This window comes from Pteropus medius, unplaced genomic scaffold, assembly GCF_902729225.1.
Source record: "Pteropus medius unplaced genomic scaffold, Ma_sr-lr_union100, whole genome shotgun sequence".
Taxonomy (NCBI): Eukaryota; Metazoa; Chordata; class Mammalia; order Chiroptera; family Pteropodidae; genus Pteropus; species Pteropus medius.
The window spans coordinates 32,795,973-32,812,244 of record NW_024354875.1 but is presented as its reverse complement, the minus strand read 5'-3'; the positions used below and the strand labels follow the sequence as shown (position 1 = coordinate 32,812,244).

General features: G+C 38.9%; 1 protein-coding gene across 4 annotated transcripts in view; it reads right to left on the bottom strand.

Annotated features, from left to right (window-relative positions):
* Positions 1 to 16,272, bottom strand: part of RAPGEF4 (Rap guanine nucleotide exchange factor 4) — a 259,909-nt gene that overhangs the window by 184,341 nt on the left and 59,296 nt on the right. For 3 of the 4 annotated variants that reach the window (XM_039855519.1, XM_039855513.1, XM_039855515.1), the window contains exon 4: positions 15,066 to 15,212. In XM_039855519.1, coding sequence (XP_039711453.1) covers positions 15,066 to 15,212 — 147 coding nt within the window. Of the gene's footprint in view, positions 1 to 4,813; positions 5,021 to 15,065; positions 15,213 to 16,272 lie in introns of those variants that run through there. The other variant, XM_039855514.1, reaches the window with a different exon arrangement.

Sequence of the window (16,272 nt, the reverse complement as noted above, 5' to 3'; positions counted from 1 at the left end):
TATTTGGACCATAGTCACATTTTGCAATAAAGTTTCTCAGATTTAAAACATTAGAAAATGCTAATAGGAGATTCAAGTTGTGGAATTTAATGAAATAGAAAAGCAAAAGGAGAAAGTAAACTAAAACTCTGGCAGGTCTGTCAGGGTCAATTTGTGTGAAGCTTGTGATTCTTATAGAAATTTTTAAACTTTTTTTTCTTTCTCAAAAGGCTGCAAAGAAGAGTCAATGTAAGCTCTACAAGTCTTGCCTAAAAAGCAATCAAAGAGACTATCTGCATAAAATATTCTGCAGAAGGAGCCAATAACCTGGATTGAGGGGAACTGGTGGTTGAGGGCAGGAGGGGGAAAAAAAGCATACTTTTCATTATATATAATACCCTGTTGTATTTTTTAATTTTTTTTACCAAATGCACTATCTAGTATCAATAAATTAAATTTCTTTAAAATAAAAAAACAAATAATTCTTGCACTGCACGATAAGCCATTCTATAGCTAATTTTCAAAAGTACTATTGTCTGAAGTTGTCCAGTTAGTTTTATGCGTATTATTAAATGTGGACAGTTTTTTTTGGGGGGGGAGGTATGGAACTTAGAATACAAAACCACTTCCATGAAAACCTGTTATTAAAATTCAATCATTTTGAAACTAGGTACAAAATACTAAAATTTGCCCTGGGGAGGGGGCGGACAATGGATCCATAAATTAGAAATATTTATTTTAAAACAGGCTGGTAGAATCTCTTACTGCAAAGCATTTCTGTTTTGAGCCTGGAACTTGGCTTTTTCCCCCTGATTTCTTTCTCACTACAAAAAGAGTTTCTAGACATCAGTGTCAAAGCTTGCTTAAAGCCACAATAAAAATTATTTTTCTATCTCCATTTTCACCATCACAAATTCTGTAAAGATGTGATATAATGAGAGTAAACATTCAGTATTGTCCCATATAAAGGGGGAGCAGGCTATAGAACCTGGTCTGTATCTTTTTGATTCTACAGAAAATGGTCCTTAATCTGTTGGGGGGTAACAGACTCCTTTCAGATAAGGATGAAAGCTATGGGCCCTGTTTTCAGAAAAGTGCACACACATATAAAAATATCAGAGTAGCTGATCTATGAGCTCAGGAATCCCAGATTAGAAGCACCTGTCATGGACTATTTACCTTCTCTAACACTCTACACACAGACCTACCTGCCAATGGACTAAATAAATTATTCTATCACTACAGGTACATTATCACTTATCACTTATATCATACCATTTTTTTCAAAACAGATATGAGTGAAAGTAAGATGTCTTTATAAAACAAACTTAAAAAAAAATAAATCACAAAATAGCCAGATTCACAGTGAAGTTAATGCATTTAGAATTTATGTACATTAAATATTATGAAAAAGGAAAAGTAAACAGACCAAGATAAAATATTTATTGTAAAATATTTATTGCAATTATAACAAAGGGTTAATGTCTTTATCAAATAAAGCATTCAAATAAATTGATAAATAAATGCCAGTGTATGTATGAGTAACATGTCCTGAAAGAGGAAATATAATCCATAAAGAAATATATAAGAAAATCTCAGCTGTCTCAGCAGGAGTCAAAGAAACATAATGAGAATAACAGTACCTATTACAATGAAAAAAATACATATAACAGTTATGCTGGCCAAAGCTGGATATAATAGGCATGCTCAAATACTCTTGATGGCTGAATAAAAGCTACTGAAGATAAATGTGATCATATTTATCAAAAGTCATACAAGTTTTCATTCCCTTCAAACTAGTCATTCTTTTTCTAGGAATTTATCCTAGAGAAATGATTCTCAAAGTACAAGGACAGCTGGGGGCTCTCAACATTCCCAGAGGGTCCATGAACTTAAAACTCTTTTTCTTATACTATTAAGATATTACTCTCCACTTTCACTCTTATTCTTTCACACAAGGATACAGTGGAATTTTTCAGAAGCTATCATTGCTCTGACAGAGAAGAAAATGTGTGCTCGTAGGATGGTAGAATTTAGGGGTGATTTGGCACCTAATCCTCACATTTTCAGTAACCAGACCACATAGGCAACTTCTAATCACAAAGCCTCAAACAAACCCCACTCACTCTATCTCTAAAATACTGATTGTCGTTACCACTTAATTTGGCAGAGACCCCAGTTTGGGAGTCGAATGTCTATATCAGAGAAGGAAAAATGACACTAAGAAATTTAACACAGACTAGTAAGGAACAAACATATTATTCAACCACAGATTGACCTATGTGTCTATTTTTATGCCGGTCCCTGCCATTTTGATTACTACAGCCTTGAAGTACAGTTTGATATCAGGTACCATGAGAACTCCAACTTTGTTCTTTCTTAATATCGCTTCAGCTATTCAGAGTCTTTTGTGGTTCCATATAAATTTAGGGGTGATCACTTTGTAAAGCATATAAATATCTAATTACTATGTTATACATTTGAAACCAATATATTATTATATGTCAACTGTAACTAGAAAATAAATTTTAAAAAAAGAAGCTACCGATGCCCAGGCCCCATCCTGGTTTCATTGATCTAGAGAGGGCCCACCCAAGGAAATTTTTCAAATAGCTCCCCTGGTCATTCTAATGTGGAACTCATTTTAAGAACTATAATTATAAATGATGAAAGATACCAAAAAGTTCTTGCCTTTCAAGTAATATATTTTGATACAATATGAACTGTTTCCCTATACTTGATACTTTCCATTCCCATAATCCACAACTCTGCCTTCTTGAATTTGAAAATCAAAAGGGGGGGCACTAAATTTTTCAACTCATAAAGCACCTAAGAAATTGATTGACATTAACTTAGACCACTGCTGTCAGAAAAGCAGGATTAAAATAAAGGTATCTTTATTTTACAAGTAACTGGTCCAGGAAGCTGGAGAGCTTTCCAAACAGGCATCCAGCGAAGTTGGGTTAAACCAGGAATAGATGGGAATTTCAGGCCAGACCACTGACCACATCAATAACCTTTAGAAGGTCTGCCTTGCATTTATTGGTTTGGGCTAGACAGCGCAAAAGGTTGAAGTCAGTGAGATCCACCACGGCAAGACTGCAGGAATTCAGAGCAGCCACTTTGTAACAGGATTTCCTGCTGCTCCTTCCTCGGTGTCAGACACCCTGCCCCAGTGACTGTGCCCTAACCTCTCCGCAGCAGCCTGGAGACTTGTAGGAGGGGAATTTGGCCCAGTGAGAGCAGGAAAGTCCCATGACCACAGAGCTGCCTACACATAAAAAGCTTAACAATATCCCAGTCCATACCACGAGTTCCTTCTGAAAGTCTCAAGTTCTTAACAGTTTTCCCAACTAGAACTGTCTTTGCCTGGGGGACACATTAAACCTCAGAGCGGATTTCTCCAGATGATGACTGAACAACAAACAAAACACAAAGCAAGGCATTTGGAAATACAACATGTGACACTCTCAGAGGGCAGGCGAAAGGACTTCTAACTAAACCCACCAGCAGCCCCCCAGTCCGAGAAGGCAGAGTGAGAAAGCCGTGCCTCTTCTGTGTGGTCAGTCCCTGGGGACCAGGTGGCCTCAAACTCTGTAATTTGGTTAACTGACCCCAATTTTTTAGCGAAGCTGAAAAATAGCCTTGTTAACCACACAAGAATTCAGAACCAGAACTCTTTGTCTTCCGATGAAATAATACCCTGCTGGAAATGAATCTCTCCCTGCCTGCCCCCATATGTCCTTCAGCACACTGATCTTTCTTACAGTGCTCTTCAGTTTATCTTAGATCAGGCTGATTTTTGTTTATGCTTGCCTGTCTTCTCCACTAGATTGTAAGCCAAAATGATAGACATGGTACATTTTGCACCTCCACATGGTGGGAACCAAGCATATGTTGGTTGAATATGACAGAAGCTTCTAAGAGATGAAATTTTCAAAGTGACATCAGTTAACATTGAATCAAGCAGCTCTTTAGCAGGCAAGCAGCCTAGTAAGTTAGCTGAGAGAGTGAAGAAGGCCACCTCGAGATAAAAGCAGGGAAGAGGGTAGGGGTGGGGTGTCAACATCGTGCTGGCAAGTACACAGCCACGGGAGGAATTTCAGAACCTCTGTTAATAGGAACTCCTAAAAGACCTGAATATCCACAGCACAATCCTGAAATGAACACCCAAAGGAGCGCCAGCTCAGAAGAATGACGACTGCTTACAGCACCCCACCGACAGGCCTACTCCGCAGCATCTGGGCATTCCTGGCATCTGCCAGCCAAGCCTTGATCTTTTCAGACCCCCTGATCGTCTTCTGAGAAATAGTGAAATCATAGCTTGTGGAGCTGGTCGGACTTCAAGTCATCAATAATGTAACAGAATTCTCATAAACACTAAGGACTTCATATAGTCTGAAAGCTGCAAGCAAGATACATACTGGGTACCCAGAGGGTGAAATATCATCACTCTCAATCTGTTTCCTTGCCCCAAACTCATTTTTAATATATTCCATTCAAATATGCCACCAGATAAATATATATGTATAATATTAATGTGATTCTGCCTAGTTATAAACAACTATCTCTGTTTATCTTCTAGAAACATATTTAAGATCATCAGGATAAATAAACATATCCTTCACAATCAGAAAAGATGAGCTGCCACTCAGCCCCCTCACCACACACACCACAAATAAAGATGAAATCAAATCAGGCCAGTGCCGTGGTACATATTTAGATCTGGTGGAACATAATTAGAAAAGCCAGAGATGCTTTAGAGTATAATTCCTCAGACCAAAACGCAAACATAATATTTCCCCACTAAAAAATAAAAAAGATCTGTTCTGACCTTATAGGGCATACGTCCTTCTTTTTTTTGTCTTTCAAAGTTCTCAGACATCCAGTGAACATCTGTCCTTTATTTGGATAGCAAAATGCACCTTCATCGCCGATAATTCCCTGTCCTGTTAAGAGGATCTCAGACCACAGAGAGGAAACTGGTGCTGGTGGTTCTCCAGGAAAGTTCAGGCAGTCAAAGGCAATAGGAAAAGACTTCCTATATATATACACATATATATGTACATATATATATGTGTATATATATGTAATTTTTTCAACATTAGTTCCCTCTTAATAACTTTACTCCCTTCCTTTCTAGATTCGAATCACTTTGTCATTCCACGGAAAAGCTTGAGGACAGAGGAGTGAGGACCTGGTGCAGACATAAGGTCCAACTCATCGAAGCAGGCTTCCGCTTGGTTTAAAAGAATCAGAACTGTGAGGAGAGAGGCAAGAGAAGCAGCCAACAGGATGTGTGTGGCTGGAGTTCCTGGCATGAAGTCTTGGCTTTCATGTTTATTTTTGGATGTATTTTTCTTAGCCTTTTGATGCAAATTTCTGGTCTGGGAAGTAGCCCTACAGTATAAGCTCCAAAGCTGCCAAAAGTAAGCACAGGCTTCTGACTTGGGAGAGAGCAGGCCTCTTGGCTTTTAGTGAATACTCACAGGAAGGTATGGGTCCCTGTGCCTAAACAGGCAGGCACGGGGCTGCCTGTCTGAAGATGGGTCCTGCAGTCCTACCTCACCCATCCAGGGCCACTAAACATGCGTCTGAAATGCTGGCCCACCTGGAAAGTCTACCAGTATCGTCAAAGTGAAAATCTGAAATTGTTTGCATGCCAAATAAAGTAATAAAACCCACCCAAAGGGCTTCTAAAATTTTTATATTCTGAGATAATATGTTTTAAGTATTTGGCTTTAATTTTTCTAACTATCCAAGAGAGATAGGAACATCAAGCCTATTCAAGCTGGAGCACATGCCTCTGAAAGGTATATTATTCTAATATGTTTTTTAAAGCAAATCAGCAAAAACTAATCCACTGTCATTTCAATAATTCTTAGTCTCATTGTGGCTTGAAAGATTATTAATGGAAAAGGGCTTTTTCTCCTTATACAGTCCTGAAGAGGTAGTAAATAGAAATAACTAAAAAGCTTTCTAGTCCCATAACTGCCAACATGTCTGGCAGAATTGAGACAAAAAAGCACTCAGAAAATTAGGAAATAGAGATAGATGTAAAAATATTTCTTCAAAAATATTCTTTAATCTTAAAAATATCCCTGCTTACAAATTGCTTTATTTTCCTTATTTTCTAAAATAAGAAATGCACTTATTTCTTACTTTCACCATTCAGCTTTATATCTCATAAAGCATGAAATAGATTTTTGGTCAGTTAACAATACTCAAGCCACAGAAACATTTGGTGAACAAACCTACTGTATCAATTATTACATCCATCACAGAGAACAGATTGGTGGTTGCCAGGGTGGGGTAGGGGGAATGAGTGAAGGGGGTCAAAAGGAACAAACTTTCAGTGGTAAAATAAGTCGTGGGTTATAATGTACAGCGTGGTGACTGCACTTAGTACTGTATTGTATATTTGAAAGTTGCTAAGAGGGTAAATCTTAAAAGTTCTCATCACAAGAAAAAAAATTTGTAACTATATGTGCTGAAGATGGATATTAACCAGACTCGCTGTGGTGATCATTTCACAATATATACAAATATTGAATCATTGTGTTGTATACCTGAAACTAATATCATGTTATATGTCAATTATTTATAGATAGAATAATAATAATTAAAAATCATTACATCTAAGCAATGGTTCTGTGACATGGTTGGCCCTGGTTAAAATAAAATTGCAATGGTGTGCAAGAAGTTTCTGGGTCACAATTACAGCTAAGACACCACTTTCATTGTGACACAGGTCAGATTAAAAATTTTAAATATTTCTTTTAAACGAAATCTTACCATTAGCGACAACATAGATGGACCTAGAGGGGTATTTATTATGCCAAGTAAAGTAAGTCAAAGACAAATACCATATGATCTCACTTACATGTGGAATCTAAAGAACAAAATAAATGAAAAAAAAAAATAAAACAAAAACAGACTTATAGATACAGAGAACAAACTAACGGTTGCCAGGTGGAGAGGCTTGTAAGGGGCTGGGTAAAAAAGGTGAAGAGATTATGAAGTACAAATTGGCAGTTACAAAATAGTCATGGGGATGTAAAGTATGGCATAGGGAATAATATTGTAATAACTATGTATAGTGCCAGGCAGTCAAAGGCAATAGGAAAAAACTACATATTTAAAATATTTCTAAATATTAGTCTAGCGGGTACTAGACTAATCAGGGGGATCAATTTGTAAATTATATAAATGTCCAACCACCATGCTATACACCAGAAACTAATATAAAATAATACTGAATGTCAACTGAATTGAAAAATAAAAATAATAAAAAATAAAAAGACAAAATGCACTTAAAAAAGCAAACAAACCTGCAAACCTCAAAAAAAATAAAATATTGCTTTTATTTTTAAAGACTATAGCTTTATTGCTATCTTTAAATTTTCAAAAAATTTATTCATAAATTTTTATTATCATTTTAAACATGCTCCAATATGGCTCATGATAAAGGAAAATTTTTGTCCAGAACGATGTTCATGCAATTGAAACACAGGTAAGCAGGTGGTAGACCACTAGTTCAAGGACCTCTCGGTAGCGTCTTTTATGGATTTGTTCGAGAGTGCCTCTCTAATCTACTTCTCTGAACACACTGGACTCATTTCCTCATTCAATGTCATGTATTTCCAGCATGCCGCAAAGCTGAAAGCATCTTCATCCAGATATAATAGTAGACGGAAAGTCAGAAAGAAAAACAACCACAACAAAAAACTCTTGTTTGCTGTTCTAACCATTGGAAAACTTTTTATATTATATGTGCTGAGAAGAAATTCATGGAATTGGACAGTAAATCTGTCCTTTATTTATTCCAAGAGCCATTAACAATCATAAATACTCATAATCTTGGATCAAATATTAATAACTAGCTTAAAACTTTCAAGGCTACACTTAATTATTTTGACATTTAACTTCCTTACTGTGAGTATAAAACACTACTAGTGTCAAAGAGTTTAAATTATAATTGTCTCAAGAACTAAAAATGGTATTCCAAGACTTTTTAATTAATTTCCTTCTGAATGAGATCCAGAAACATAACTATCGCCCTCCCTCCCTTCCTCCCCCTCCCTCCCCACTCCTCTCCTGAGATGCTGCTGGAAAATGAGATGTTTTATACCCTGAATATATTTTATTAAGTGCTGATATCAAAAAGGTATGAAAAAAGGGAAGCATTACTGACCAATTCTGAATAAATTTACCATAATTCACTTAAGCTAAGAAAGTATGACCTAACTTTAAGAGGGAGCAACCCAGCTTCCTCAAATCTGACTGTAAATTGGCAACTGAAACATGGAAAGGGAGGAGAAAAGTGGTTTTCATTAGGAAAGATATAGAGTACGAAGAAAAGTTATCAAGCTGCTACCTCAGTTATATTTGGGGGAGTATTTATTTTATTTGATGTATTTCTAGAGACTATTTAAGAATTCTCCTGGTCATATTTATGATAATAATTTTTTTAATACTCTGGGTGTTACTAATTTCACTTATAACATAATAGACTATATAAACCAAGAGGTATTTGAGATGAAATTGAATAGTATTCAAAGTCTCACAGGTAGTTCTCTGAGTGTGTATCCTATCCACCTGCAGAGGCCCAAGGAAATTTGCCTTTGGTCAGGAAAGGAAGCAGGATTCCTAATTTTGTGTTGCCATTAAAGTCAAAGTGCACGATTTAAAAATAGACTATTTGCTCAGCCTATCAGAAAGCTATTTTTAGACTGTGCTACCTGTTATGATTAGAGACTACAACTTTCAGAGTTAGAAGTAACTCAGAATCCTGATCCTTGTGTTTTATCCTTCTGCCCCTTTTACTTGCGTCAAAGGCATAGATAAGGGCGTTTGCCATACAATGGACCCACCTTGGCATTCTTCAAAAAGTAAATAGTCAGCTGAAGTGAACATGCAAATTTAGACCCATGATTTACATTATCTAATTTTTACCATGTGGAACCTATAGCCGGACACTGAGCTCCCTCTCTTACTGACAGGAGAGGCATTATCCACCTTACCTTTCTGCTGTCTTCTTTCTGCCATCTCATGATTAGTGAGGCTTCTCCCTGAATTCGGAAGCTATGTAATTCCTCCCTTTAAATCTTTCCCTTTTGATATTTGGCTGACAGATCTGACTTAGATTTCAGCTGACAGTAAGAACTTGAGTATTAATTTTGCCAACAGGTATTATTTACCAGTACAAAGAATGGCTGAATTATAAACTCTACGGCTTGACATAATCAAGGAATAAGTGTTCTGGTTATTAGTAGATTTTGTCAGTAGATTAGTGCTATACATGCCATCAATGGATCACTCATATTCAAAGAATAAATATAAAGTTTATTTAATGATAATGACATATTGTACCGTGAAATAATGTTATTGACTTGCTTGTTTATTTTCTGTCTCCTCCAGCCCTGAGAGCACGAACTCTGTCAACCTTGCTCACTGCCGTATCCATACCTGACACACAGGTGATGCTCAATATGTACTTGTTGAATAAACAGTAGAATAAACATAATTTAATCTTTTCTATTCAAAAGGTACTTTAGAATTTTATAATTTCTTAGGATTATCATGTACCGTATACGTACAAGTGTGCCCTTTAATAAAGTTCTGATTAACATGGACAGTGGAGTTTCTTACATTTTTATTTTAGCCACTTAAAACATTGATTAACTCCCTAATTTGAACTCTGCACTTTCAGTTGCATTGCATGAACAGGCTAATAAAATGGAGTATGTGACTAATATCTTAATATGAGATTCCTATCCCCTACCAGTGAAAGAAGAGATCAGACTAAAGAAGAGATCTACCCATCTTTTCAGCTCACTAAGTCACTGGCAGGGGAGATCAGTAACTATGCTCTGAGGTTACAGATGAGGTTTGGACCCAGTGAGCTGCAAAATCTTGTGGAGGTGTGAGACACCAAGGACCACCCTCAAGACCAATACCCCCATTTAACAATTTTCCTTTAAGGGAACTATATCTGTGGAAAATAGCTCTAAAATGTACTCAGATACAATCTGACCAAGGGATCAAATTCAGCATCACTAATAGTGAGGCAACCAGACATTACAAACCTCCCGATGTACTAGGCATCACCTTTGATGTTTTCTTGCCAAAAATGCTTGGCTCGATTAGCCCTAGCTTCCATTTACAGGAAACCCTGCCCTAGGAATATAAAAGATACCAGGAGAAAACAAGCAGACAAATCTTGAATTTAAAAGAGACTGACCTGGCCTTTTTAACAAGTCAATGCCATGGAGAGCAAAAGAAAGAGAGGAGGGAGAAGGAGGAAGGGATGGAAAAAAAGAGAGGGAGAGAGAGAGACTGACAGATATAACAATCGAGTACAATACATAGTTCTTTATTTGATCCTGATGTTGAAAAAAGAAGGCTATAAAATATATTTATGGAACAACTGGGGAAATTTGACCTGTAGACTGAGTATTATTTGACATTAGAATTTTTTTTTTTTTCCTGACCATGGGCATAATGCCTCCAAGCTATGGAGGTTTTCTTTAATCAGGCAGACAACTGAAACAAGTGTTCTTTTTTTAAAATTCAGCCTTTGAAAAGACAATATATCAAGAAACAGGTAAACTGCAGCTGCTTAAGTAAATTCATATACTCCCAGGTATATGAATCTTTAAAGGAGGCTCCCTTCACTTTAACAGTTGACAGAGAAGTAGAGAATGGGGGCAGAGTAGGAGAATGCAGAAGACCTGGCTTGTGTACGGCTCCTGAGAGAATAAAAGCAAATTCTATCTTCTAGTTCTCCCAGAAGAAAGGTTTAAGATATTAACAAAGCTGGAAAGTAAATTTGTGGTGTAAGTGGGGAGGCAGAGGAATTGACAGATGCTATCTGGTTAGAATACTATCCATTATGGGAGGCATACCAGAGCCTGATCTCATGATCTGAAAAAGGCAAAGAACACAGAACCTGTCTCCCCCATACACTTAAGCTCCAACCTTGAAAATCCAGGGGCAGCTGGATGGGTAATCCTGTTCCCATGGGGATTGTCCACAGTACTTGAACTCAGGGTCTAGCATGAGGGAAACCACCCTACCTCCCTTGGTTCTGCTGCCCCTAGTCAACCCCAAGTGTTATCCAAATGCCTTTCCCAACAGTTTCAATTCCATGAGCCCTGCCCAGTCAAAGGCCCACGATTGCACTGATTTTTGAAGAAAAGAGAAGTCCCTTTTTTCCATCTTTCCTAACTAAAAGATACCAACCTCCTTGCTTTCCAAATTACAGACCACTCACACTGCCAAATATTATACTTATTGGCCAGTGAGGTCTGCTTGGTCTTCCTAGAAAGGAAAGGAGGCCAGTAGGAGAGTAATTCCTGGTCATTTCCAGATGATGCAGAAAAGGATGTCAACATTTACTATAATAAACCCAAGCACAGCACAATAGAGGGAAACCCTTCTCCGCTAGTATATCAAGAATATTCACAAGAATTTTTGTATATGTGTTTTTAAACAAAGACACCAATGGTCCTAAACTCTGGTCAGTCAACTGGTGAAGATGAAGACATAATTTAGCAAGCAGAATTATTCTGAAGTTACGTGGCGGAGTATTCTGCTGAATATCACATTGCCCTCCCTTAATTCTTAGGTTTAGGAAGGGAGTGAAGGAGCTTGGGCAATAGTAAGGACCAAAGTTCCAAGTGTTTGAAACCCAGCCCCAATTCTCAGAAATTAAGTGAAGAGCAAGGAGTGATAAGGATCTGCTCATCACTTAGGGAAGCAGGATCGAGGCTACATAACGGAACCTGTTCTTGAAGAAAACAGATGACTTTGTTCAGGCTTTGTGGGGCACACAGAACAATACCTTGAAACCACCCAGCACTCAGGGCTGATGAATGGAGTCACGTGGTGAAGACAGACAGCTCCTATGCACAGTGATTATACTTCCTCAGTGGGCTGCCTTGGCCTCCTGTGTCTGACGCTTCTGCCAACCATGCATGACACTGCCCCCAGCCTGTCTCTGTGCCAGAATTTCTCACCGGTGAGGGGACAATCAACCAAAGGCCCTTCTACAGGCTTCCATTCCAGGATATTACTGACGAGAATCTACATAAGATGGAGAACGGAGATGCCTAGGTCCTAGCAGGGAGAGAAAGGCCAGAAAAGAGGCGGCTTGTGGAAACGTCAGAGCACCACATCTGAGACTCCCAAAGAGGTAGCTTCCTGATCTTGAGTTGCCCCCTGGCCATTTAAGATAGGGCGGGCCCAACTACTTCTACTATTATCTTAGGGGAAGACAAAATGTGACTACCTGGGGCCCCACTGACAGCTCAGAATCTCAGGCACATGAGTCAGATCCGGTGTTGGGAAACCAGAGAACAGGTGCCAAGGAAGATGGCACTCTGCTCTCGGATAGGATGTGAGGCAGCCCACGTGCAAAGCTTCAATAAAAGGTTCTTTTCCCAGAGACATTAGCTTCTGGGATGTTACCTCTTGCTATTCCCACATCGACCTCGGAATCTCAAGGACACTGCTTAGCCCAAGCCCCTTAGGTTCTTCAGAAAAAAACAGTTTAAGTCAAAAACATGATTGTGTATGAGCTACGATGTCTATCTCTGACAACATCGTTGAGGTGGTGGTTGATGGTAGCTCAAAGGAAGTACCTGAGCTTCACATTCTGCCTGGTGTAGGACTTCTACCGCGTCTCCACGTAGGTGAATTGAAAGCAAAAGGCCTGCGACTGGATAATTTCTCCAGGCCGGGCCAAGTCCTTCACCAGGGACACAAAGTCATGGTGCTTCCCACGGTCATAGTAGTTTGATTCGCCCGATGAACTCAGTCTTGATCCCTAGTGCTCCAGCCGCTTGTTGGGGTGCTTGACTGCGAGGCCCACTTTCCAGGAGACTATCTCTCCATCGTAGAAGAGGAATTACTTTTCATGCTTCCTGTCCTCCGTCTTGGCCTCAGCACGCTGCCTACTCTCCCAGGCAGCGCTCAGCTTGATCTCTACCTCCACACACTGCCTGAAGCCAAAGCAGCTAGCTCATCTCGCAGCAGGCTGAGCAGCCGGGCTCTCAGGTCTAGGGCTGCCCTAAGGAAAGATCAGTGGGCTGGACTTGCGGCCAGGCGGGGTCCAGTTACGACTGCCTGCTTTACGAGGAGGGAGCAGGGCAGACAGAGCCAGCTGGGCACCCCGAGCACCGAGCACCGAAGCCCTGCGCCCGCCAGTCCCAAGTGGACATGAGCAGCTAGCGGCTGTGTGGGGCAAAGGCTGTACTGCAACTCTAACGGGGCGCTGCAGAGCTGAGTGGTGCTGGCCGCTGAAGCTCACAGGGTGCGGTGCGGTGCGGGGCTGAGCAGCCGAGCAAGACTGCCCAGCTGCCAGGGTGCGACGTCTGAGTTGCTCAATGCGCCGGAGACTTACTATTAGTTTTGTAGAAGATATAATGCTATAGGTACGTAGAAGAATATTCTAATTTTTTCAGAGATATATGCTGAATATATAGGATGAAATGTCTATCATTTACATTGTAGTGGTTCCAAAAAAATGAGGAAGCAAATATGACTATATGTTAACAGTTGTCCAACTAAGTACTGGTGTATTAGGTGTTCATTGTATTATTCTTTCTGATTTCCAGTACGTTTGAAATTTTTTTAATAATAATTTTTCAAAAAATATTCACAGGTAGCAACTTCTCAGGAACTTCCTTCACAACACGGAGGGCTCCTAATTAAAATACGTTTTTAATATTTCCACAAATCATTCTCTATCAGCAACTTGAATCAGTCATCAGAGACAAAAGGACTTATAATGACACACATCACAGGTAGGAATCTTTTTTGTTCTTCAACCGGTTTTCTAAATTTCCTTTTAGGAAAAGACTTTTTCAGTTTACCTTTTAAAATGAAAGATCCAAAAAATGGCTTATTTGCCTCAAGCTTGGTTCCTTTTAATTGACAGAAAATCTCTCCATATACACCTCATGCAAACCTACTTTAGCTTTGCCTTCCTAAAACCAGCTTTTGTCTCTGAACTTTACAGAGCTGTTGGAGCTCTTTAATATTTTCTAAGAGAAACATTTCAAACAAGTAACCCTGCAATTTATTCACTACTGCCAAGAATAAAAGTAACAGGTTTCACCACCAGGGCCCTCCAAGGCTTTGCAGGACTTTTAGGGAAAGCATCACTCATTCACCGGCAGGTTTGCTCCCTTAATGCATCTGTCATTTGTTTGGCTCTGGAGGAAACTATTTGATTACACAAAATTCTTTTTAGATCAAGTTTAAAATCTTAGCCACACTGGGACAAGTGGCGAAGCCTGCCAGCTCAATGGGTTAACACTTGGACATACTGAGCCAAGGACAAAGATAAGGAACAACCACAGGTTAAAATCAGAAGCTTGAAGAATTGAAAAGGAATGAGCATGAAAGATGCAAGGCTTAGCTGGGCCTTTCTAAGTGCTCCATTTGCCATTACTGCATATAAGATGATTTATTCCCCGTACTTCTTGTAAATGAGTGCAGTACCCTAAGGCACACTGGTAAGCAGTGGTAAATGCAAAAGTCACCAGGACCAGTTGCATCCATCTACTGCTGTGCCACCTATGCATTTTGAAGTTGGCAGGTAACCAGACATCTTTATGTCCCTCATTTCCCACACCTTATTATAGGGCACATCGTTTTTAAAAGCATTTAAATGAAGCAGATGTTAACCCCATTCATTCCACTTTACCAGGGAACATGTCAATGATAATTTTTAAAATGCAAAAGAAAATGTCAAAGTTTTTTGTTCCCTGGTTAAGAATACATCTGTGGAATAGGAGGGAGGAAATACATAAAACACTCTATGGTCATTCAAGAAATAATTATAAGGTATGTCAAACTACAGAAAATTGAGCAAGCACTAAATTAAAAAAAAAAAAAGATGTCTTGTGTCAAAATGGCTTTTTCGCTCACTCATTTCAAAAACAAGTTTTGAAAATTAAATTCCATCTACCAGCTCAGAACGGAACACATTAAGGCCTGACTGTAATGCCATTATCCATGCGGCAGCTCCTTTTCTTTTCTGCAACCACATTAATTGACGAAGAAGCCTTGGGGCTCACCTCCCATAGAGCCTTGAAGTCCTTCTGCTCGATGCGGAGCAGTTCACTGCTCTCCCTGGTAACGATGGTTGCATGGCGGGGTGTGTTGTCCAGAATGGACTCTCCAAAGGCCGTTCCAATTCCCAGAGTACAGATGGTCACTGCATCCTGAGAATCCCAAAACTGGTTATTAGAAAATTAAACATTTAATGGATGGATGAGTTGTCTTTTCTTTGAAATATAATTTGTACTCAATAAAACACTCGATTTAATTGCACAATTCAACAAGTTTTGACAAATATATGAACCATATTATCACCACCCAAATCAAGACAGAATATTTCTATCACCCCCTGAAAGTTCTCTCTTGACTCTTTCCATCAAGACTCTACTTTTGGAGGTAATCAATTTTTTTCTAGCACAAAATAGGAGTTTTGCCGGTTTTAGAAATTCATGCAGAAGGAATCAGACAATATGTCCACTTTGGTGTCTGGCTTCTTTTGCTCAACATAATGTCTATAAGTCATCCAAGTTGTTGCATGGATCAGTAGTTTTTCTTTCCTTTTACTGATGAGTAGTCTTCCATTGCATGGATAAGCCACAATTTGCTTATCCATTCTCCTATTGAGTTGTTTCTAGTTTGGGGATATTGTTAATAAATCTCATGTAAGTCTTTTTGTAGACAGGATTATCTTTTTATATTACCACTATCTGCTTTAAGAAAAGGAGGGGAAAATCTTTTAAAAAGGAACTGAGTACTTTTAGTGAGGAGGTGCAGTTACCATTTTTAAATAGGAAACTGGAATAGGGATGCTGTTATGTCAGTCTGTCTTGAAGAGATGAGGAAACTGAGGGTCAGAGTGGTAGATTCTCACAGACCTAGATCACAGATAATGAGCAATGCAGTCAGATTCTAACTATTGCTCTCTGACTCCAGAGTCTAAGCTTTTTGTATCTTGCTGCCTCCTGCAGCCATAGCAGAGTAAAAACAGCATCTGATGAAGTACAGAATGGCTCATCTATAAAATGTATGAGTCAATGATTTAAAAGTTTCTTAAGGTGTACTAAAAAAGTAATTTCCTCTCTGCATGCAACATTGGTGATAATATTTGGATCTAATCCTAACTAGTTTCGAATAATGCAAATAGCCACTCAAAATCACCTGGACATTAATTTTGCAAGGCATTATCAACTAAAGGAGATACTCAAGGGTAATCCTCTGCCTTGG